The 25,518-nt window shown below is 40.1% G+C and overlaps 1 protein-coding gene and 1 long non-coding RNA gene across 5 annotated transcripts in view; both read right to left on the bottom strand.

Moving 5' to 3' along the window:
• Positions 1 to 24,343, bottom strand: part of LOC126650044 (netrin receptor DCC-like) — a gene marked incomplete at both ends in the record, with an annotated part of 29,671 nt that extends 5,328 nt beyond the window's left edge. The window contains 10 exon segments of the mRNA XM_050334494.1: positions 373 to 480; positions 2,460 to 2,598; positions 4,510 to 4,757; positions 8,640 to 8,669; positions 8,672 to 8,734; positions 13,495 to 13,689; positions 16,040 to 16,150; positions 18,238 to 18,379; positions 22,906 to 22,955; positions 24,172 to 24,343. Of these exon segments, the coding sequence (XP_050190451.1) occupies positions 373 to 480; positions 2,460 to 2,598; positions 4,510 to 4,757; positions 8,640 to 8,669; positions 8,672 to 8,734; positions 13,495 to 13,689; positions 16,040 to 16,150; positions 18,238 to 18,379; positions 22,906 to 22,955; positions 24,172 to 24,343 (1,258 nt within the window).
• Positions 10,618 to 13,195, bottom strand: LOC126650043 (uncharacterized). Of its 4 annotated transcripts, none has more exons than XR_007631242.1 (5): positions 12,904 to 13,124; positions 11,789 to 11,966; positions 11,520 to 11,639; positions 11,353 to 11,450; positions 10,618 to 10,738 (listed from the first exon to the last, which is right to left on the bottom strand). It is a non-coding gene; the product is annotated as an uncharacterized LOC126650043 (long non-coding RNA). The 4 variants fall into 4 exon arrangements; XR_007631239.1 differs by having other exon boundaries at positions 11,540 to 11,639; XR_007631241.1 differs by lacking the exons at positions 10,618 to 10,738; positions 12,904 to 13,124 and adding an exon at positions 13,131 to 13,195 and having other exon boundaries at positions 11,246 to 11,450; positions 11,540 to 11,639; positions 11,789 to 11,926.
• Positions 24,344 to 25,518: the final 1,175 nt, after the last annotated feature.

Here is a 25,518-nt window from a genome sequence, read left to right as displayed (position 1 = left end):
AATAATACAACATAAAATATGAAAATATAAATAATAGATATAAAGATAATATTCATATAAAAATAAACTCTAAAAATACAAATAAATTTTAACATTTCATTTGTAATATTTCGTAATAATTTGTCATATTTAATCTTTAAATAAAAATACAAATAAAATAAAGAAAACATAAACTATTTAATATTTAATATTTAATATTTAATATTTAATAATTTAATATTTACCATTAATAAAATGTACATCATATATTCATGTATCAATTATATTAATCAAACATAAAAATATTAATAACTAATAAGTAACTAACAATAAATCAAACGAATAAATAAATGTGGGGGAGGGGCGGTAAATTGCCCTGTAAATTGCATTTACCGATGATTTTGCCGTTGGCTTCCAGCGGCGGTTGCCAACTGATCGTCACCGACCTCCCCCTCCCCTCCCTCCCGATCACCGTCACGTCCTTGGGGGCCGAGCCCGGAGCTGCCCCAGTGGGAATTAAAAACAAATGGGAAAAAAATCAAATTAATATCAAATTATTGACCGGCCTTCTTCTCGTTACCCCTCGAAAAAATCGTATTTTTTAAAGATTTTACCCTAAAATCGCCTTTTTTGCCACCAAAATCCCATTTTTCGCCACCAAATTTCCATTTCCCACCCAATTTTTCCCCCAAATCCCCCCTCATCATCCCCCTTCCCCCCTCTACCTCATCATCCCCTCCTCCTCCTTCCCTCTCCCACCATTTCCCCTCATTTCCCTCTCCTTCCCCCCTCATTCCCCCCTCATTTCCCGCCATTTTCCCCTCATTTCCCACCATTTACCGCCATTCCCCGCCATTTACCGCCATTTACCGCCACTCCCCACCATTTACCACCATTTACCGCCATTCCCCGCCATTTACCGCTATTTACCACCATTTACCACCATTTCCCACCATTTCCCCCTCATTTACCACCATTTACCACCATTTACCACCATTTACCGCCATTCCCCGCCATTTACCGCCATTCCCCACCATTTACCGCCATTCCCCACCATTTACCGCCATTCCCCACCATTTACCGCCATTCCCCACCATTTACCGCCATTCCCCACCATTTACCGCCATTCCCCACCATTTACCGCCATTCCCCACCATTTACCGCCATTCCCCGCCATTTGCCGCCATTTACCGCCATTTACCGCCATTTACCATCATTTACCACCATTCCCCGCCATTCCCCGCCATTCCCCGCCATTTACCGCCATTTACCATCATTTACCACCATTCCCCACCATTCCCCGCCATTTACCACCATTCCCCCCCATTTCCCGCCATTTCCCCCTCATTTCCCCCTCATTTCCCCCTCATTTCCCCCTCATTTCCCGCCATTTCCCGCCATTTCCCCACCCTTCCTCCCATTTCCGCCATTTCCCCTCATTTCCCCTCATTTCCTGCCATTTCCCCTCCTTCCCCCTCATTTCCCCTCATTTCCCACCATTTACCGCCATTCCCCGCCATTTAGCGCTATTTACCGCCATTTACAGCCATTTCCCCCTTATTTCGCCCTCATTTCCCCTTCATTTCCTCATTTCCGCCATTTCCCTCCTTCCCCCTCATTTCCCTTCATTTCCCGCCATTCCCCCCTCATTTCCCCTTCATTTCCTGCCATTTCCCCCTCATTTCCCACCATTTCCCGCCATTTACCGCCATTCCCCGCCATTTACCGCCATTCCCCGCAATTTACCGCCATTCCCTGCCATTTACTGCCATTTACCGCCATTTACCGCCATTTACCGCCATTCCATCATTTACCGCCATTCCCTGCCATTTACTGCCATTTACCGCCATTCCCCGCCATTTACCGCCATTCCCTGCCATTTACTGCCATTTACCGCCATTTACCGCCATTTACCACCATTCCCCGCCATTTACCGCCATTCCCTGCCATTTACTGCCATTTACCGCCATTCCCCGCCATTTACCGCCATTCCCTGCCATTTACTGCCATTTACCGCCATTTACCACCATTCCCCGCCATTTACCGCCATTCCCTGCCATTTACTGCCATTTACCGCCATTTACCACCATTCCCCGCCATTTACCGCCATTCCCTGCCATTTACCGCCATTCCCCGCCATTTACCGCCATTCACTGCCATTCCCTGCCATTCACCGCCATTTACCGCCATTTACCGCCATTCCCCGCCATTTACCGCCATTCCCTGCCATTCCCCGCCATTCCCCGCCATTTACCGCCATTTACCGCCATTCCCCGCCATTTACCGCCATTTACCGCCATTTACCACCATTTACTGCCATTTCCACCACCCTTCCCTCCCATTTCCCCCTCATTTCCCCCTCATTCACCGCCATTTCCAACCATTTACCGCCATTTACCACCATTTCCCGCCATTTCCCTCTCCCAAATCCCATTTTCCCCCGTTTTTTTTGGTTTTCTTCCCATTTTATCCCCCCCTACCAGCCTCGTGGGTGGTGGCGTGGGCAGTCATGCTCCAGGTGCTGGAGCGCCGGCCCTTGGTCACCATCACCGAGAACTCGTACATGGTGTTGGCCTTCAGCCCCAGCACCGTGTGGCTCAGGGCTGTGGTGTCTGCTGACTGGAAAAGAGGGAGAGATCCCAAACTTTCCCTTCCCAACCCTTCCCCAACCTTCCCCAACCTTCTCAAACCTTCCCTAACCTTCCCCAACCTTCTCAAACCATCACCAACCTTCCCCAACCTTCCCCAACCTTCCCAAACCTTCTCAAACCTTCCCAAACCTTCCCCAACCTTCTCAAACCATCACCAACCTTCCCCAACCTTCCCCAACCTTCCCAAACCTTCTCAAACCTTCCCAAACCTTCCCCAACCTTCTCAAACCATCACCAACCTTCCCAAACCTTCCCCAACCTTCCCAAATTTTCCCAAACCTTCCCCAACCTTCCCAAACCTTCTCCAACCTTCCCCAACCTTCCCAAACCTTCCCAACCCTTCCCAAATCTTCCCAACCCTTCCCAAACCTTCCCAAACTTTCCCAACCTTCCCAAACCTTCCCAAACTTTCCCAACCTTCCCAAACCTTCCCAACCTTCTCAAACCATCACCAACCTTCTCAAACCATCACCAACCTTCTCAAACCATCACCAATCTTCCCAAACCTTCCCCAACCTTCCCCAACCTTCCCCAACCTTCTCAAACCATCACCAACCTTCCCCAACCTTCCCAAACTTTCCCAAATCTTCCCAAACCTTCCTCAACCTTCCCCAACCTTCTCAAACCATCACCAACCTTCCCCAACCTTCCCACACCTTCCCCAACCTTCCCAAACCTTCCCTTCCCTGATTTTCCCTGATTTTTTTTCCATCTCTCCTTTTCCTCCTCCTCCTCCTCCTTCTCCTTTTCCCTTCTCCTCTTCCTCCTCCTCCTCCTTTTCCCTTCCCTCCTCCTCCTCCTCATCTTCATCTTCATCATCTTCATCTTCATCATCATCTTCATCCTCCTTCTCATCATCCTCATCTTCATCACCCTCATCCTTCTCCTCCTCCTCCTCATCCTCCTCCTCCTCCTCTTCCTTCTCCTCCTCCTCCTCCTCCTCATCTTCATCCTCCTCTTCTTCATCATCCTCATCCTCCTCATCTTCATCCTCCTCCTCATCTTCATCCTCCTCATCATCCTCCTCATCTTCCTCTTCTTCATCATCTTCATCCTCCTCTTCCTCTTCCTCCTCCTCCTCCTCATCTTCATCCTCATCTTCATCTTCATCCTCCTCCTCCTCATCTTCATCCTCCTCCTCCTCCTCCTCCTCATCTTCCTCCTCCTCCTGCTCCTCCTCCTCCTCCTCATCTTCATCCTCCTCCTCCTCCTCCTCCTCCTCATCATCATCATCTTCATCCTCCTCCTCCTCATCCTCCTTCTCCTCCTCCTCATCATCATCTTCATCCTCATCCTCATCTTCATCTTCATCATCCTCATCCTCATCTTCATCTTCTTCATCCTCCTCCTCCTCCTCATCATCTTCCTCCTCCTCCTCCCCCATTTCCCTTCCCATTCCTTTCCCTTCCCTTCCCTGATTTTCCCTGATAGTTTTTTTCCCATCTCTCCATCTCCTCCTCCTCCTCCTCCTCCTTTTCCCTTCCCAATTTTCCCACTTTTCCCAAAATTCCCACCTTGTACTTGGCTCCCCCTGCCCCGGGGGCGTGGCTGGGTCTCCACCTGACGGTGTCAAACCTGGATTCCCAGGATTTGGGATTCCTGGGGTTGGAATTGTCTCCTCCTCCTCCTCCTCCTCCATCTCCTCCTTTCCCCTTCCCACTTTTCCCCCCTCCATTCCCAAAATTCCCGGCATTTTCCCACCTTGTACTTGGCTCCCCCTGCATGGCTGGGTCTCCACCTGACGGTGTCAAACCTGGATTCCCAGGATTTGGGATTCCTGGGGCTGGAATTGTCTCCTCCTCCTCCTCCTCCTCCATCTCCTCCTTTCCCCTTCCCACTTTCCCCTCCCCCATTCCCAAAATTCCCGGCATTTTCCCACCTTGTACTTGGCTCCCCCTGCCCCGGGGGCGTGGCTGGGTCTCCACCTGACGGTGTAGAACCTGGATTCCCAGGATTTGGGATTCCTGGGGCTGGAATTGTCAGCCCAGGTCACCCTGACCCCCTCGGGCCCCACGGGCACCGCCTGCACCCCCACGGGGGGCAGCATGGGGGGAGGGGCATCCCCGGGGCCGGGGGGAGGGGCGGGCGTGGCCAACGCGTCCGGCCACGGATCCGGCGGAGAATCCTCTGGGATGGCGGGAAAAATGGGAATGGAGATGAGGAGGATGAGGAGGAGGAGGAGGAGGAGGAGGACGATGATGTTGATGAGGATGATGATGATGAGGAGGAGGAGGAGGAGGAGAAGGAGGAGGAGGAGGATGATGAGGATGAAGATGAGGATGAGGATGAGGATGAAGATGAGGAGGAGGAGGAGGAGGAGGAGGAGGATGATGATGATGATTATGAAGATGAAGATGATGATGAGGAGGATGATGATGATGAAGATGATGAGGATGATGAGGATGATGAGGAGGATGATGATGAGGAGGAGGAGGAGGAGGAGGAGGAGGAGGAGGGTGAAGATGAAGATGAGAATGAAGATGATGAAGATGATGAGGATGAAGATGAGGAGGAGGAGGATGAAGATGATGAAGATGATGAGGATGATGATGAGGAGGAAGATGAAGATGAAGAGGATGAGGAGAAGGAGGAGGAGGATGGTGATGATGAGGATGAAGATAATGATGATGATGAGGAGGAGGAAGAGGATGAAGATGAAGATGAGGAGGAGGAGGATGGGGATGACGAGGAGGAGGAGGAGGATGATGATGAGGATGAGGAGGAGGAGGATGAAGATGAGGATGAGGAGGATGATGATGATGATTATGAAGATGAAGATGATGATTAGGAGGAGGAGGAGGAGGAGGATGAAGATGATGATGATGAGGATGAGGAGGAGGAGGAGGATGAAGAAGATGATGATGAAGATGATGATGAGGAGGATGGTGATGATGAGGATGAAGATGATGGTGATGATGAGGATGAAGATAAAGATGATGATGAGGAGGAGGAGGAGGATGATGAGGATGATGAGGATGAATATGTTGATGATGATGAGGATGATGGTGAGGAGGATGAGGATAAAGATGAGGATGATGAGGATGAGGAGGAGAAGGAGGATGATGATGAAGATGATGAGGAGGAGGATGATGATTATGAAGATGATGATGATAAGGAGGAGGAGGAGGAAGATGACGAAGATGAGGACGATGAGGAGGATGAAGATGATGAAGATGATGAGGATGAGGATGATGAGGATGAGGAGGAGGATGAATATGAGGAAGAGGATGAAGATGATGATGAAGATGATGAGGTAGGAGGATGAAGATGAAGAGGAGGAAGAGGATGATGATGAAGATGATGATGAGGATGAAGATGAAGATGACAATGAAGATGATGAAGATGATGATGATGATGATGATGATGAGGATGATGAGGATGATGAGGAGGAGGAAGATGATGAAGATGATGAAGATCATAATGAAGATGACAATGATGATAATGAGGATCATGAAGATGATGATGAAGAGAAAAATTTGATTAAATTTTGAAACAAACCCCTTTAAATTTACCTAAAAACGAGACAAAATCCCCAAATCCACCCAAAAATAGGGAATTTTATTCCTTTGGATCCTCCACCTCTGATTTTTAGGGATAAAATTCCCTCATTCCTCAGTTTTTTAAGGAAATTTGGATCTAATTTGGGGGAAAATTTGATTTAATTTGGAAAGAAAATGATTTAAAATGGGATTTTTTTTCCCCAAAACTGGAATTTTTTTTCCCCCAAACTCAAATTTTTTTCCCAAAACTGAAATTTTTTTCTGGAATATTTTTGGATTTTTTTTCCCCCTGGAATTCTGAAAAACTGAAATTTTTTTTTCCCTAAAACTGGATTTTTTTTCCCCAAAAGGGGAATTTTTTCCTCAAAACTGGAATATTTTTTTTCCCCAAAAACTGGAATTTTTTTCCCCAAAACTGGAATTTTTTTCCCCCAAACTGGAATTTTTTTCCCAAAACTGGGAATTTTTTCCTTGATTTTTTTTGGGAATTCCCCCCAAAACAATTCCCACAATTCCCACAATAATTCCCACAAAAAATCCCACAAAAATTCCCACAATTCCCACAAAAATCCCACAAAATTCCCACAAAATTCCCACAAAATCCCCACACTCCCACAAAAATTCCCACAAAAATTCCCACAAAAATTCCCACAAAAATTCCCACAATTCCCACAATTCCCACAAAAATTCCCACAAAAAATCCCACGAAAATTCCCACAATTGCCACAAGAATTCCCACAAAAATTCCCACAACAATTCACACAAAAATTCCTGACAAAAACCCCACAATTCCCACAAAAATTCCCACAAAAATTCCCACAATTCCCACAAGAATTCCCACAAAAATTCCCACAAAAAATTCCCACAAAAAATCCCAGAAAAATTCCCACAAAAATTCCCACAAAAATTCCCACAATTCCCACAAAAATTCCCACAATAATTCCCATAATTCCCACAAAAATTCCCACAAAAATTCCCACAATTCCCACAAAAATTCCTCACACACTCCCATAATTCCCACAAAATTCCCACAAAAATTCCCACAATTCCCACAAAAATTCCCACAAAAATTCCCACAAAAATTCCCACAATTCCCACAAAAATTCCCACAAAAATTCCCACAAAAATTCCCACAAAAATTCCCACAAAAATTCCCACAATTCCCACAAAAATTCCCACAAAAATTCCCACAAGAATTCCCACAATTCCCACAAGAATTCCCACAAGAATTCCCACAAAAATTCCCACAAAAAACCCCACAATTCCCACAAAAATTCCCACAAAAATTCCCACAATTCCCACAAGAATTCCCACAAAAATTCCCACAAGAATTCCCACAAAAAATCCCACAATTCCCACAAGAATTCCCATAAAATTCCCCACAAAATTCCTCACAAAAATTCCCACATCCTCACAAAAATTCCCACAAAAATTCCCACAAAAATTCCCACAAAATTTCCCACAATTCCCACAAAAATTCCCACAAAAATTCCCACAAAAATTCCCACATTTCCCACAAAAAATCCCACAATTCCCACAAAAATTCCCACAAGAATTCCCACAAAAATTCTCACAATTCCCACAAAAATTCCCACAAGAATTCCCACAAAAATTCCCACAAAAATTCCCACAAAAATTCCCACAAAAATCCCCACAATTCCCACAAGAATTCCCACAAAAATTCCCACAAAAAATCCCCCAAAAATTCCCACAAAAATTCCCACAAAAATTCCCACAACAATTCCCACAATTCCCACAAAAATTCCCACAAAAATTCCCACAATTCCCACAAAAATTCCCACAAAAATTCCCACAAAAATTCCCACAAAAATTCCCACAAAAATTCCCACAAAAATTCCCACAAAAATTCCCACAAAAATTCCCACAATTCCCACAATAATTCCCACAAAAATTCCTCATTCAGAAATTCCTCACAGAAAATTCCCACAAAATCTCCCACAACCCCACAAAAATTCCCACAAAATTCCCACAATTCCCACAATAATTCCCACAAAAATTCCCACAAAAATTCCCACAAAAATTCCCACAAAAATTCCCACACCCCACAATAATTCCCACAAAATTCCTGCAAAAATTCCCACAAAAATCTCCCACAAAAAATTCCCACACCCCACAAAAATCCCACATGAAATTCCACAGGGCTCCCACTAAAAATTCCCACACCTCCACCAAAATTCCCACAACAATCCCCACAATTCCCACAATAACTCCCACAAAATCTCACAAAATCTTCCACACTCCCACAATTCACAAAAATTCCCACAATAATTCCCACAAAAATTCCCACAAAAATTCCCACAAAAATTCCCACAAATCCCTCGGAAATTCTGACTAAAAATCACCGTAAAAATCCCAAAAAAACCCTTTTAACAAGGAATTTTTATCCCAAAAAAGGAAAAAATTGGGATTTTTGGATTCTGAAGATGGTGGGAATTGAGGAGGGAATTTTTGGGAATGTTTTCCCGGTTTTTTTCTGGGAATTTTTCACCTGGGAGGGGTCGGGTGGTGGCGCTTTCGAGAGCGGAACCCCCTCGCCGGCGTTGTTGAAAGCTTTGAGGGAGATGACGTAGTGGGAGTTGGGCTCTGGAATTGGGAAAAAAAACAGGGAAAAGGGGTTGGAAAATTGTGGGAAATTGAGGGGAAATTGAGGAAAATTGAGGGGAAATTGGGGGGAAACTGAGGGAAAAAAAGTCGTAGAAAATGGAGGGAAAATTCATCGAAAATTGAGGGAAATTGAGGAAAAATTGAGGGGAAATCGAGGGGAAATTGAGGGGGAATTGAGGGGAAATTGAGGGAAATTGAGGGAAAATTGAGGGAAAATTGAGGGGAAATTGAGGGAAAATTGAGGGGAAATTGAGGGAAAATTGAGGGAAAATTAATGGGAAATTTATGGGAAATTTATGGATAAAAAGGCATGGAAAATTCAGGGAAAAATCAGGGAAAATTCAGGGAAAATCAGGGAAAATTCATGGGAAATTTATGGGAAATTTATGGGAAAAAAGTCATGGGAAATTGAGGGGAAATTGAGGGAAATTGAGGGAGAATTGAGGGAAAATTGAGGGGAAATTTATGGGAAATTTATGGGAAAAAAGTCATGGGAAATTCATGGGAAATTGAGGGGAAAATTGAGGGAAAATTGAGGGGAAATTGAGGGGAAATTGAGGGAAAATTGAGGGGAAATTGAGGGGAAATTGAGGGAAAATTGAGGGGAAATTGAGGGAAAATTGAGGGGAAATTGAGGGGAAATTGAGGGGAAATTGAGGGAAAAATTGAGGGAAAATTGAGGGGAAATTGAGGGAAAATTGAGGGGAAATTGAGGGGAAATTGAGGGGAAATTGAGGGAAAATTGAGGGGAAATTGAGGGGAAATTGAGGGGAAATTGAGGGGAAATTGAGGGGAAATTGAGGGAGAATTGAGGGAAAATTGAGGGGAAATTGAGGGGAAATTGAGGGGAAATTGAGGGGAAAATTGAGGGTAAATTGAGGGGAAATTGAGGGAAAATTGAGGGGAAATTGAGGGGAAATTGAGGGGAAATTGAGGGAGAATTGAGGGGAAATTGAGGGGAAATTGAGGGGAAATTGAGGGGAAATTGAGGGGAAATTGAGGGAAAATTCATGTGGGGTCTATGGGACCTTTATGGGGTCTATGGGACCTTTATGGGATTTATGGGACCTTTATGGGATTTATGGGACCTTTATGGGGTCTATGGGACCTTTATGGGGTCTATGGGACCTTTATGGGGTCAATGGGACTTTTATGGTGTCAATGGGACCTTTATGGGATTTCTGGGACTTTTATTGGATTTATGGGACCTTTATGGGGTCAATGGGACATTTATGGGATTTCTGGGACCTTTATGGGATTTGTGGGACTTTTATGGGATTTATGGGTTCTATGGAACCTTTATGGGGTCAATGGGACCTTTATGGGATTTATGGGACTTTTATGGGATTTATGGGACCTTTATGGGATTTTTGGGATCTTTATGGGATTTCTGGGACCTTTATGGGATTTATGGGGTCTATGGGACCTTTATGGGGTTTCTGGGACCTTTATGGGATTTCTGGGACCTTTATGGGATTTCTGGGACCTTATGGGATTTATGGGGTCTATGGGACCTTTATGGGGTTTATGGGACCTTTATGGGTTCTATGGGACCTTTATGGGATTTCTGGGATCTTTATGGGATTTCTGGGACCTTTATGGGATTTCTGGGACCTTTATGGGATTTATGGGGTCTATGTGTCCTTTATGGGATTTCTGGGACCTTTTTGGGGTTTCCACCCCTCCCAAACCCCCCCAAATCCCAGTAAATCCCCTCTCACCCAGCTGCTGGATGCTGTAGTGCCTCTGTTTGCCATCCACCCTGACGGTGTGGGCGTAGGGGCTTTATGGGATCTTTATGGGATTTTTGGGGTTTCTGGGACCTTTTTGGGGTTTCCACCCCTCCCAAACCCCCCCAAACCCCCGGAAATCCCCTCTCACCCAGCTGCTGGATGTTGTAGTGCCTCTGTTTGCCATCCACCCTCACGGTGTGGGTGTAGGGGCTTTATGGGGTCTTTATGGGATTTATGGGGTCTATGGGACCTTTATGGGGTTTATGGGATTTATGGGGTCAATGAAACCTTTATGGGGTCTATGGGACCTTTATGGGATTTATGGGGTCTATGGGACCTTTATGGGATTTATGGGACCTTTATGGGGTTTATGGGGTCTATGGGACCTTTATGGGGTCAATGGGATCTTTATGGGATTTATGGGGTCTATGGGACCTTTATGGGATTTATGGGGTCTTTATGGGATTTATGGGACCTTTATGGGATTTATGGGGTCAATGGGATCTTTATGGGGTCTATGGGACCATATAGGATCTCTATGGGATTTCTGGGATCTTTATGGGGTCAATGGGACCTTTATGGGGTCAATGGGACCTTTATGGGATTTCTGGGACCTTTATGGGATTTCTGGGACCTTTATGGGGTCAATGGGACTTTTATGGGGTCAATGGGACCTTTATGGGATTTCTGGGACCTTTTTGGGGTTTCCACCCCTCCCAAACCCCCCAAATCCCTCCCAAATCCCAGGAAATCCCCTCTCACCCAGCTGCTGGATGTTGTAGTGCCTCTGTTTGCCATCCACCCTCACGGTGTGGGCGTAGGGGCTTTATGGGATCTTTATGGGATTTATGGGGTCTATGGGACCTTTATGGGGTTTCTGGGACCTTTATGGGATTTATGGGGTCTATGGGACCTTTATGGGGTTTCTGGGACCTTTATGGGATTTATGGGGTCTATGGGACCTTTATGGGGTTTATGGGACCTTTATGGGATTTATGGGGTCTATGGGACCTTTATGGGGTCTATGGGACCTTTATGGGGTCTATGGGACCTTTATGGGGTCAATGGGACCTTTATGGGGTCTATGGGACCTTTATGGGGTCTATGGGACCTTTATGGGGTCAATGGGACCTTTATGGGATTTATGGGACCTTTATGGGTTCTATGGGACCTTTATGGGATTTATGGGACCTTTTATGGGATTTATGGGGTCTATGGGACCTTTATGGGATTTATGGGGTCTATGGGACCTTTATGGGATTTCTGGGACTTTTATGGGATTTATGGGACCATATAGGACCTTTATGGGATTTATGGGGTCTATGGGACCTTTATGGGGTCTATGGGACCTTTATGGGATTTCTGGGACCTTTATGGGATTTATGGGGTCTATGGGACCTTTATGGGGTCTATGGGACCTTTATGGGGTCAATGGGACCTTTATGGGGTCTATGGGACTTTTATGGGTTCTATGGGACCTTTATGGGATTTATGGGACTTTTATGGGATTTATGGGGTTTCTGGGACTTTTATGGGGTCTATGGGACCTTTATGGGATTTCTGGGACCTTTATGGGATTTCTGGGACCTTTATGGGATTTCTGGGACCTTTATGGGGTTTATGGGGTCTATGGAATCTTTATGGGATTTCTGGGACCTTTATGGGATTTATGGGGTCTATGGGATCTTTATGGGATTTCTGGGATCTTTATGGGGTCTATGGGACCTTTATGGGATTTATGGGGTCTATAGGACCTTATGGGGTTTATGGAACCCTATAGGACTTCTATGGGATTTCTGGGACCTTTATGGGGTTTATGGGACCTTTATGGGATTTCTGGGATCTATGGGACCTTTATGGGATTTCTGGGATCTTTATGGGATTTTTGGAATTTCTGGGACCTTTTTGGGGTTTCCACCCTTCCCAAACCCCCCCAAATCCCAGGAAATCCCCTCTCACCCAGCTGCTGGATGCTGTAGTGCCTCTGTTTGCCATCCACTCTGACGGTGTGGGCGTAGGGGCTTTATGGGATCTTTATGGGATTTTTGGGATTTCTGGGACCTTTTTGGGGTTTCCACCCCTCCCAAACCCCCCAAATCCCTCCCAAACCCCAAACCCCCAAATCCCCTCTCACCCAGCTGCTGGATGCTGTAGTGCCTCTGTTTGCCATCCACCCTGACGGTGTGGGCGTAGGGGCTTTATGGGATCTTTATGGGATTTTTGGGATTTCTGGGACCTTTTTGGGGTTTCCACCCCTCCCAAACCCCCCAAATCCCAGGAAATCCCCTCTCACCCAGCTGCTGGATGCTGTAGTGCCTCTGTTTGCCATCCACCCTGACGGTGTGGGCGTAGGGGCTTTATGGGGTCTTTGTGGGGTCTATGGGACCTTTATGGGGTCTATGGGGTTTATGGGACCTTTATGGGATTTCTGGGACTTTTATGGGATTTATGGGGTCTATGGGACCTTTATGGGATTTATGGGACCTTTATGGGGTTTCTGGGGTCCTATAAGACTTATGGGACCTTTACGGGATTTATGGGGTTTATGGGACCTTTATGGGATTTCTGGGACCTTTATGGGGTCTATGGGATCTTTATGGGGTTTATGGGACCCTTATGGGGCCATATGGGGTCTATGGGACCTTTATGGGATTTATGGGGTCTATGGGACCTTTATGGGATTTATGGGACCTTTATGGGATTTCTGGGACCTTTATGGGGTCTATGGGATCTTTATGGGATTTATGGGGTCTATGGGATCTATGGGACCTTTATGGGGTCAATGGGACCTTTATGGGATTTATGGGACCTTTATGGGGTCTATGGGATCTTTATGGGGTCAATGGGACCTTTATGGGATTTCTGGGACCTTTATGGGATTTATGGGGTCTATGGGACTTTTATGGGATTTCTGGGACCTTTTTGGGGTTTCCACCCCTCCCAAACCCTCCCAAACCCCCCAAACCCCTCCCAAACCCCCCCAAATCCCAGGAAACCCCCTCTCACCCAACTGCTGGATGCTGTAGTGCCTCTGTTTGCCATCCACCCTCACGGTGTGGGCGTAGGGGCTGCCCACCCCGTAGCCCAGGATGTAACCCCGCACGGCCACCCCCGCCCCCCGGGGGGGGGTCCATGACGTCACGATGCCCGTGGAGAGGGGGAGCACCTGGAGGGAACCCGGCTGTTCCGGCACCTGGGATTCTGGGAATGGGAAGGAGGGGGAAAAAAATGGGATTGGATCCCCATTCCGGGTTTTTTCCCCATTTTTTGCCGTCAATTTTTCCTTTTTTTCCATCATTTTTCCCATTTTTTTCCATTTATTTCCCCATTTTTTTCCCATTTATTTCCCCTTTTTTTTCCCCATTTTTCCCCCATTTATTCCCCAATTATTTCCCTTTTTTCCCCCATCAATTTTCCTTTTTTTCCCCCATTTATTTCCCTTTTTTTCCCAATTTTTTCCCATTTTTTTCCCCATTTATTTTCCCATTTTTCCCCTTTTTTCCTCCTTTTTTCCCATTTATTTTCCCATTTATTTCCCCATTTTTCCATCAATTTTCCCCCCTTTTCCCATTTATTTCCCCTTTTTTCCCCATTTATTTCCCCATTTTTCCCCCATTTATTCCCCAATTATTTCCCTTTTTCCCATCAAATTTTCCCTTTTTTTCCCATTTATTTTCCCTTTTTTCCACCCAATTTTTCCTTTTTTTCCCCATTATTTTTTCCTTTGTTTTTCCATCAATTTTCCCCATTTTCCCCATTTATTTTCCCCTTTTTACCATTTATCCCCCTTTTTTCCATCAATTTTTCCTTTTTTTCCCCATTTATTCCCCCTTTTTTCCCATCAATTTTTCCCAATTCTTTCCCATCAATTTTTCCTTTTTTTTCCATCAATTTTCCCATCAATTTTCCCCCTTTTTTCCCCATTTATTCCCCATTTTTCCCCATTTATTCCCCCCTTTTCCCACCCATTTTCCCATCAATTTTCCCCATTTATTTCCCATTTATTCCCCCATTTATTTCCCCATTTTTCCACCCATTTTTCCCATCATTTTTTCCGTTTTTCCCCCATTTATTTCCCCATTTATTTCCCCATTTATTTCCCCATTTTTCCCCATTTATTTCCCCATTTATTCCCCATTTATTTCCCCATTTATTTCCTCCATTTTCCCCCATTTTTTCCCATTTATTTCCCCCCTTTTTCCATCAATTTTTCCCATCAATTTTTCCTTCAATTTTTTCCATCAATTTTCCCCATTTTTCCCCATTTATTCCCCCATTTTTTCCCCATTTTTCCCATTTATTTCCCCCCTTTTTCCATCCATTTTTCCCATCAATTTTTCCCTTTTTTTCCCCATTTATTTCCCCCTTTTTCCATCAATTTTCCCCATTTTTCCCCATCAATTTTTCCTTTTTTTCCATCCATTTTTCCCATCAATTTTTCCCTTTTTTTCTCATTTATTTCCCCATTTTCCCCCTTTTTCCTCCCATTTTTCCCCATCAATTTTTCCTTTATTTCCCATCAATTTTCCCATCAATTTTCCCCCATTTTTCCCCATTTATTTCCCCCTTTTCCCATCAATTTTTCCTTTATTTTTCCTTCAATTTTTCCTTTTTTTCCCCATTTTTTCCCCATTTTTTCCCCATTTATTCCCCATTTATTCCCCATTTTTCCCCATTTATTCCCCCCTTTTCCCACCCATTTTCCCATCAATTTTCCCCATTTATTCCCCATTTATCCCCATTTATTTCCCCATTTATTCCCCATTTTTTCCCATTTATTCCCCATTTATTCCCCATTTTTTCCATCATTTTTCCCCATTTTTTCCCTCATTTTTCCCACTTTTTCCCCCTTTTTCCCACCCATTTTTCCCATCAATTTTCCCCATTTATTCCCCATTTTCCCCCATTTATTTCCCCATTTATTCCCCATTTTTTCCTATTTATTTTCCCCTTTTTTCACCCATTTTTCCCATCAATTTTCCCCATTTATTCCCCATTTTCCCCCATTTATTCCCCCATTTTTCCCCATTTATTCCCCCATTTTTCCACCCATTTTTCCGATCAATTTTCCCATTTTTCCCATTTATTTCCCCATTTTTCCCCCTTTATTTCCCCATTTATTTCCCCATTTATTTCCCCATTTATTCCCCATTTTTTCCCATTTATTTCCCCCTTTTTCCCACCCATTTTTCCCATCAATTTTCCCCCATTTTTCCCCATTTCCCCCATCAATTTTCCCCATTTATTTCCCCATTTTTTCCCCATTTATTCCCCATTTATTCCCCAATTATTTCCCTTTTTCCCACCAAATTTTCCCATTTTTTCCCCATTTATTCCCCATTTTTCCCCATTTATTTCCCCATTTATTCCCCATTTTTTCCCCATTTATTTCCCCATTTATTCCCATTTATTTCCCAATTTTCCCCCCATTTATTCCCGATTTTCCCCCATCAATTTTCCCCATTTATTCCCAATTTTTCCTTCAATTTTCCCCATTTTTTCCCCATTTATTCCCCCAATTTTCCCCCTTTATTCCCCATTTTCCCCTCACCATCCAGGTCATTTTCCGGCGTCTCAGCCATCGCCCACTCCGTAAATGGCCCCGATCCATTGACCGTCATCGCCGCCACCTGGAAGCCGTACTGGCTGCTCCTCTCCAACCCTGGGGGGGAAAAAAAACCGGGAATGACCTCAGAAAAACCGGGAAAAATTCATTTTTTTCATCATTTTCCTTTTTCCCCCTAATTTTCCTTTTTACTCCCTAATTTTCCTTTTTTTATCCCAAATTTTTTTTATTTTTTTGTGATTTTTCCCCAATTTTTTTCCATCAATTTTCCCTTTTTTTCCTCATTTATTTCCCTTTTTTTCCATCTTTTTTCTCTTTTTTTCCATCCATTTTTCCTTTTTTTATTCCCAATTTTCTTTATTTTTTTGGGATTTTTTCCCAATTTTTTCCATCAATTTTTCCTTTTTTTCCATCAATTTTCCTTTATTTTTCCCTTTTTTTCCATCAATTTTCCCTTTTTTTCCCTCATTTTTTCCCTTTTTTTTCCTCATTTATTTCCCCTTTTTTCCATCAATTTTTCCCTTATTTTTCCCCATTTTTTCTTTATTTTACTGTGATTTTTCCTTAATTTTTTCCCATCAATTTTCCCTTTTTTTCCATCAATTTTCCTTTATTTTTCCTTTATTTTTCCCTATTTTTTCCTCATTTATTTCCCTTTTTTCCCATGTTTTTTCCCCATTTTTCCTTTACTTTTCCTTTATTTTCCCACCAATTTTTCCTGTAATTTTCCCTTTATTTTTCCCATCAATTTTCCCTTTTTTCCACAAATTTTTCTTTATTTTTCTGTGATTTTTCCCTATTTTTTCCCATCAATTTCCCCTTTTTTCCTCATTTATTTCCCTTTTTTTCCCCATTTTTCCTTTATTTTTCCCCCATTTTTCTTTATTTTTCTGTGATTTTTTCCCAATTTTTTCCATCAATTTTCCCTTTTTTTCCTCATTTATTTCCCCTTTTTTCCATCTTTTTTCTCTTTTTTTCCATCCATTTTTCCTTTTTTTCCCTCCATTTTTCCTTTATTTTTCCTTTATTTTTCCCTATTTTTTCCTCATTTATTTCCCTTTTTTTCCATCTTTTTTCCCCATTTTTCCCTCCATTTTTCCTTTATTTTCCCATCAATTTTTCCCTTTTTTTCCCCAAAAATTTTTCCTTTATTTTTCTGTGATTTTTCCCTAATTTTTTTCCATCAATTTTCCCTTTTTCCCCTCAATTTTTTCTTTATTTTTCCTGTAATTTTTCCTATTTTTTCCTCATTTATTTCCCCCATTTTTCCCTCAATTTTTCCTTTATTTTTCCCTCCTTTTTTCCCTTTTTTCCCCCAAATTTTTCCTTTATTTTTCCATCAATTTTCCCTTTCTTTCCCCAAATTTTCCCAATTTTTTTCCATGAATTTCCCCTTTTTTCCATCTTTTTTCCCCATTTTTCCATCCATTTTTCCTTTATTTTTCCCTCCATTTTTCCTTTATTTTTCCTTTATTTTTCCCTATTTTTTCCTCATTTATTTCCCTTTTTTTTCCATCTTTTTTCCCAATTTTTCCCTCCATTTTTCCTTTATTTTCCCATCAATTTTTCCCTTTTTTTCCCCAAAAATTTTTCCTTTATTTTTCCCTCATTTTTTCCCTTTTTTCCCTCATTTATTTCCCCTCAAAAAAGCGAAAAAATTCAATTTTTTTATTTAAAAAAATCCGAAAAAATTTGGAATATTTTCATCAAAAAAAAAACCAAAAAATCAAATTTTAACCCCAAAAATTCGAAAAAATGGATTTTTAATTTTAAAATTCAAAAAATTTGAAATATTTTGATTTAAAAAATCGAAAAAAAATGAAATATTTTTAATAAAAAATCGAAAAAATTGGAATATTTTAATAAAAAAACCCCAGAAAAATCAGATTTTTACCTGAAAAAAATCGAAAAAAATCAAATTTTTTAATTTTAAAATTTGAAAAAATGAATATCTTAATAAAAAATTTGAAAAATTAAATTTTTTACTCCAAAAAATGGAAAAAATTTGAATTTTTTTATTAAAAAAAGTTGAAAAAATTGGAATATTTTGAATAAAAAATCGAAAAAAAATCAAATTTTAACCCAAAAAATCCCCAAAAATTCCCTTTTTATCCCCCAAAATTCCCTTTTCACCCCCAACCTTAAAATTCCCAAAAAAAACCTTGGAATTTTTTCCTCCTTACCCGTCACGAGGTACCAAAGATTGTTGGGTTCCAACGTTTCCATCTCCCCTTTCCGGTCGATTTTCCGGTGTTTGATGCGATATCCGGTCAGGAATCCGTTCTGGGATCCTTCAGGAGGGGGCAACCAACTCACTTTGATGCTCTGGGATAAAAAAAATTGGGAATTTTGGGAATTTTTGGGAATTTTGGGGAAAAAATGGGTTAAAAAAGGGAAAAAATTCGATTTATTTTGGATTTTTAGGGGTTTTTTTGCTGTTTTTAAGGGGGAAATTAATCCTGATTTTTCCTGGAATTTTTTTCTTGGAATATCCCAAAAAATTCCTGGAATTTTTGGGATTTTTTTTGGAATTTTTTGGGAAAAAATGAGTTAAAAAAGTAAAAAATTCAATTTATTTTGGGATTTTTTTGATTTTCCTCCCTATTTTTAGGGGGAAATTAATCCTGATTATTCCTGGAATTTTTTTCTTGGAATATCCCAAAAAATTCCTGGGAATTTTGGGAATTTTGGGGGGATTTTTGAAAAAAAAAATGGGTTAAAAATGTGAAAAAATTCGATTTATTTTGGGATTTTTAGGGTTTTTTGCTGGTTTTTAAGGGAAAATTAATCCTAAATTTTCCTGGAATTTTTTTTCTTGGAATGTCCCAAAAAAATCCAGGAATTTTTGGGAATTTTTTGGGAATTTTTTGGGAAAAAATGGGTTAAAAAAAGGGGAAAAATTCGATTTATTTTGGATTTTTTTTTTTTTTTCTAATTTTATGGGAGAATTATTCTTGGAATTTTTTTCTTGGAATATCCCCAAAAAATTCCTGGAATTTTTGGGAATTTTTTGGGAATTTTTTTAGAATTTTTTGGGAAAAAAAATGGGTTAAAAAAAGTGAAAAAATTCGATTTATTTTGGGATTTTTTTGATTTTTTCCCCTATTTTTAGGGGAAAATTAATCCTGATTATTCTTGGAATTTTTGTCTTGGAATATCCCAAAAATTCTGGGAATTTTTTGGGAATTTTTGGGGAAAAAATGGGTTAAAAAATGGGGAAAAATTCGATTTATTTTGGAATTTTTGGGGATTTTTTTATGGGTTTTAAAGGGAAATTTTAATCCTAAATTTAATCCTGATTATTCTTGGAATTTTTTCTTGGAATATCCCCCAAAAAACCGGAAATTTTTGGGAATTTTTTGGGATTTTTTTGGGGAAAAATGGGTTAAAAATGTGAAAAAATTCGATTTATTTTGGAATTTTTGAAGTTTTTTTCTGGGTTTTTAAAGGGAAATTTGAATCCTAAATTTTCCTGGAATTTTTGTCTTGGGATATCCCAAAAATTCCTGGAATTTTTGGGAATTTTTTGGGAATTTTTGGGAATTTTAGGGGGAAAAAAAAGGTTTAAAAAGTGAAAAAATTCGATTTATTTTGGGATTTTTAGGGGTTTTTTTCCCTATTTTTAGGGGAAAATTATTCTTGGAATTTTTTTCTTGGAATATCCCCAAAAATTCCTGGAATTTTTGGGAATTTTTTGGGATTTTTTTGGGGAAAAAATGGGTTAAAAAAAGTGAAAAAATTCAATTTATTTTGGATTTTTAGGGGTTTTTTTTGCTGTTTTTTAAGGGAAATTTAAGATGGATTTGTCCCTAAATTTTTGTCTTGGAATATCCCAAAAAATTCCTGGAATTTTTGGGAATTTTTTGGGGAATTTTTTGGGGATTTTTTGGGGAAAAAATGGGTTAAAAAAAGTGAAAAAATTCAATTTATTTTGGAATTTTTGAGGTTTTTTTCCGGGATTTTAAAGGGAAATTTAATCCTAAATTTTCCTGGAATTTTTTTCTTGGAATATCCAAAAAAAATTCCGGAAATTTTTGGGAATTTTTGGGGAAATTTTTGGGGAAAAAATGGGTTAAAAAATGGGAAAAATTCAATTTATTTTGGGATTTTTGGGATTTTTCCCCCTATTTTTACGGGAAAATTAATCCTGATTTTTCCTGGGATTTTTTTCTTGGAATATCCCAAAAAATTCCCAAAAATTTTTTGGGAAAAATGGGTTAAAAAAAGGGGAAAAATTCGATTTATTTTGGGATTTTTTAGGGGTTTTTTTGGTTTTTAAAGGGAAAAATTAAATCTAAATTTTCCTGGAAGTTTTGTCTTGGAATATCCCAAAAAAACTCGGGAATTTTTGGGAATTTTTTGGGATGTTTTTGGGGAAAAAATGGGTTAAAAAAATGAAAAAATTCAATTTATTTTGGATTTTTAGGGGGGTTTTTTGCTGTTTTAAAGAGAAAATTAATCCTAAATTTTCCTGGAATTTTTTTCTTGGAATATCCAAAAAAAATTCCGGAAATTTTTGGGAATTTTTGGGGAAATTTTTGGGGAAAAAATGGGTTAAAAAATGGGAAAATTCGATTTATTTTGGGATTTTTGAGGGTTTTTTTGGGGTTTTTAAAGGGAAAATTTAATCCTAAATTTTCCTGGAATTTTTTTCTTGGAATATCCCCAAAATTCCAGAAATTTTTTCGGAATTTTTTTGGGGAAAAAATGGGGTAAAAAAAGTGAAAAAATTTGATTTATTTTGGGATTTTTAGGGGTTTTTTTTCCTATTTTTAGGGGAAAATTAATCTTGATTTTTCCTGGAATTTTTTTCTTGGAATATCCCAAAAAAAATCCAGGAATTTTTGGGAATTTTTTTGGAATTTTTGAAAAAAAATGGGTTAAAAATGAAAAAATTCGATTTATTTTGGAATTTTAGGGGATTTTTTATGGGTTTTAAAGGGAAAATTAATTCTAAATTTTCCTGGAATTTTTTTCTTGGGATATCCCAAAAAAAACCCGGGAATTTTTGGGAATTTTTGGGAATTTTTTTGGAATTTTTTGGGGAAAAAATGGGTTAAAAAAGTGAAAAAATTCGATTTATTTTGGGATTTTTGGGTTTTTTTCCAGGGAAAATTAATCCTAAATTTTCCTGGAATTTTTTTCTTGGAATATCAAAAAAAAATTCCGGGAATTTTTGGGAATTTTGGGGGATTTTTTTGTGGAAAAATGGGTTAAAAAAAGGGAAAAAGTTCGATTTATTTTGGAATTTTTGGGGTTTTTTTCTGGGTTTTTAAAGGGAAAATTAATCCTAAATTTTCCTGGAATTTTTTTCTTGGAATATCCCAAAACCGGGAATTTTTGGGAATTTTTTGGGAATTTTTGGGGAAAAAATGGGTTAAAAAAAGTGAAAAAATTCGATTTATTTGGGGATTTTTAGGGGGTTTTTTTCCCGGTTTTTAAAGGGAAATTTAAAAGATTAATTTGTCCCTAAATTTTTGTCTTGGAATATCCAAAAAAATTCCGGGAATTTTTTTGGAATTTTAGGGGAAAAAATGAGTTAAAAAAGTGGAAAAATTCGATTTATTTTGGATTTTTAGGGGTTTTTTTTCCTATTTTTAGGGGAAAATTATTCTTGGAATTTTTTTCTTAGAATATCCCAAAAAAACCCGGGAATTTTGGGGAATTTTTGAATTTTAGGGAAAAAATCCCTTGGAATTCCAGGCAGGAATTCCCTAAATTTGGGAATTTTTTGGCTTTAAAAAAGTGGGAAAATTCCTTGGAATTCCAGGCAGGAATTCCCTAAAATTTGGCTTTGGAAAAGTGGGAAAATTCCTTGGAATTCCAGGCAAAAATTCCCCAAAATTTGGGAATTTTTTAGTCCTAAAAAAGTGGGAAAATTCCTTGGAATTCCAGGCAGGAATTTCCCTAAATTTGGGAATTTTTTAATCCTGGAAAAAAGGGGGGAAAATTCCTTGGAATTCCAGGCAGGAATTCCCCAAAATTTGGGATTTTTTTAGTCCAAAAAAAATGGAAAAATTCCTTGGAATTCCAGGCAGGAATTCCCCAAAATTTGGGAATTTTATGAGCCAAAAAAAGTGGGAAAATTCCTTGGAATTCCAGGCAGGAATTCCCAAAATTTCGGAATTTTTTGACCCTGAAAAAGTAGGAAAATTCCTTGGAATTCCAGGCAGGAATTCCCTAAAATTTGGGAACTTTTTGGCTTTAAAAAAGGTGGAAAATTCCTTGGAATTCCAGGCAGGAATTTCCCCAAATTTGGGAATTTTTTGGCTTTAAAAAAGTGGGAAAATTCCTTGGAATTCCAGGCAGGAATTCCCTAAATTTGGCTCTGGAAAATTGGGAAAATTTCTTGGAATTCCAGGCAGGAATTTCCTAAAATTTGGGAATTTTTTGACCCTGAAAAAGTGGGAAAATTCCTTGGAATTCCAGACAAAAATTCCCTAAATTTGGGAATTTTTGGGGTTTAAAAAAGTGGGAAAATCCCTTGGAATTCCAGGCAGGAATTCCCCAAAAATTGGGAATTTTTTGGTCCTAAAAAAGTGGGAAAATCCCTTGGAATTCCAGGCAGGAATTCCCCAAAATTTGGGAATTTTATGAGCCAAAAAAAGTGGGAAAATTCCTTGGAATTCCAGGCAGGAATTCCCAAAATTTGGGAATTTTTTGACCCTAAAAAAGTGGGAAAATCCCTTGGAATTCCAGACAAAAATTCCCTAAATTTGGGGATTTTTTAGTCCTGAAAAAGTGGGAAAATTCCTTGGAATTCCAGGCAGGATTTTCCCTAAAATTGGGAATTTTTTGACCCTAAAAAAGTGGGAAAAATCCTTGGAATTCCAAGGAATTCCAAGACTTACCTGGGAATTCACCACTTCCAAGGAAAGATTCCGGGGTGGAGCGCTGGGAACTGGGAATAAAAACCAAAAAATCAGGAAAAAATTCCCATTAAAATGGAAAATTTGGGAAGAATTCCCCTCCCCCCTCCCCAAATTCCCAAAATTCCCAAAATTCTCAAAATTCCAGGGGTTTTTCCCGGGTTTTTGTGGATTTAGAGGGAAAATCCAGGTGGAATTTGCATTGAAAGGTTTTTAGGGATTTGTGGGAATTCCAGGAATTCCAGGAATTCCCCAAAAAATTGGGATTTGGAACTCAAAATTCCCAAAGAAAATCCCAAAATTCCCAGGAATTCCCCCCAAAATTCCCCCCAAAATTGGGATTTGAACCCCAAAATTCCCCAAAAAAACCCAAAATTCCCAAAAAAACCCCAAAAATTCCCAATTTTCCCCTCAAATCCTCCTTCCCTCTCCCAGAATTCCCAGAATTCCCAGAATTCCCAAAGAAAATCCCCAAATTCCCAGGAATTCCCAGAATTTCCCCCAAAAAATGGGATTTGAATCCCAAAATTCCCAAAGAAAATCCCAAAATTCCCCCAAAAAATCCCAAAAATTCAAAAAAAACCCCCCTCAAATCCCCTCCTTCCCCCTCCCAGAATTCCCAGAATTCCCAGAATTCCCAAAGAAAATCCCAAAATTCAAAAAAAATTCCCAAAAAACCCCCAAAATTCCCAAAAAATCCCCCCAAAAAAACCCAAAATTTCCAAAGAAAATCCCCAAATTCCCAAAAAAATCCCAAAATTCCCCTAAAAATCCCAAAGAAAATCCCAAAATTCCCAAAAAAAACCCCAAAATTCCCCTAAAAATCCCCAAAATTCCCAATTTTCCAAAAAAACCCCCCCAAAATTCCCAGGAATGCCCAAAAAAATTGGGATTTGAAACCCAAAATTCCCAAAAAAATCCCAAAATTTCCAAAGAAAATCCCAAAATTCCCAAAAATTCCAGGAATTCCCAAAGAAAATCCCAAAAAATCCCCCCAAAAAACCCCAAAATCCCCAAATTCCCAAAGAAAAATCCCAAAATTCCCCAAGAAAATCCAAAAATTCCAAAGAAAATCCCAAATTTTAGGAATTCTCCCCCAAAATCCTTAATTTTCCCCAAAAAACTCCCAAAATCCCCAAGAAATTCCCAAAAATTCCCCCAAAAAAACCTCAAAATTCCCAATTTTCCCCTCCAATCCCCTCCCAGAATTCCCAGAATTCCCAGAATTCCCAAAATTCCCCAATTTACCATCAGAAAGGGTGGTGATGGTCAATTTTTCCGATGGAATTCCCGCCCCGTGCCGGTTGAAAGCTCGGAATTGCAGGGAATATTCCGTGAATTTCCGGAGGTTTTCCAAGCGTTGGGAATTCCCTGAGAATTCCAAAGTCTGGGAAGAAGTCGGAGGGGAAAGAGGAGGGGGAAATTTAGGGGGAAAAATGGGAATTTTGGGAAAAAAGGAATTTTGGGGAAAAAATGAAATTTTGGGGAAAAAGGGAAAAATGGGAATTTTTGGGAAAAAAAGGGAATTTTTGGGGAAAAAATGGGAATTTTTGGGGGATAAAAGGGAATTTTGGGGGGAAAAAAAGGGGAATTTTGGGAGGGAAAAATGAGAATTTTTTGAGGAAAAATGAGAATTTTTTTGGGGAAAAAAAAGGGATTTTTTTGGGGAAAAATGGGAATTTTGGGAGGAAAAGGAAGGAATTTTGGGAGGAAAAAGAGGGGGAAAAAAGGGAATTTTGGGAGGGAAATGAAGGAATTTTGGGGGAAAAAATGAAGGAAAAAGAGAGGAATTTTTTGAGGAAAAAAGGGAATTTGGGGGAAAAAAAGGGGAAAAAAAGGGGAATTTTGGGAGGGAAAATGAAGGAAAAGGAAGGAATTTTTGGGAGGGAAATCCAGGAATTTTGGGGGGAAAAATGGGAATTTTTGGGGAAAAAAGGGAAAAAATGAGGAATTTTGGGGGAAAAAAGGAGGGAAAAAATAGGAATTTTGGGAGGAGAAAAAAGGAATTTTGGGGGAAAAGAGGGAAAAAAAGGAAATTTTGGGGGAAAAAGAAGGAATTTTGGGGGAAAAAGAGGGAAAAAAGGGAATTTTGGGGGAAATGAAGGAATTTTGGGGGAAAATCCAGGAATTTTTGAGGGAAAATCCAGGAATTTTGGGGGAAAATGAAGGAAAATGAAGGAATTTTGGGAGGAAAATCCAGGAATTTTTGGGGGAAAAAATGAAGGAAAAAAGAGGGAATTTTGGGAGGAAAAAGAGGGGGAAAAAAGGGAATTTTGGGAGGGAAATGAAGGAATTTTGGGGGGGAAAAAATGAAGGAAAAAAGAGGGAATTTTTGGGAGGGAAATGAAGGAATTTTTGGGGGAAAAAAGGGAAAGAAAAGGGATTTTTTGGGGGAAAAAAATGGGAATTTTGGGGAGGAAAATCCAGGAATTTTGGGGAGGAAAAAGAGGGAAAAAAAGGGAATTTTGGGAAGCAAAAAGGACACGAAAAATCCAAATAATTATTTCAAATAAATGGAATTTTTTGGGGAAAAAAACCCCCAGGAGCAGGAAAATTTGGGATCCATCCCTAAAAACCCCCCAGGAGCAGGAATTT

The sequence above is a fragment of the Myiozetetes cayanensis genome, unplaced genomic scaffold (genome assembly GCF_022539395.1).
Source record: "Myiozetetes cayanensis isolate MyiCay16 unplaced genomic scaffold, myiCay2020 scf542, whole genome shotgun sequence".
Taxonomy (NCBI): Eukaryota; Metazoa; Chordata; class Aves; order Passeriformes; family Tyrannidae; genus Myiozetetes; species Myiozetetes cayanensis.
The sequence above is the reverse complement of the archived record's forward strand: the minus strand, read 5'-3'. Positions and strand labels throughout refer to the sequence as shown.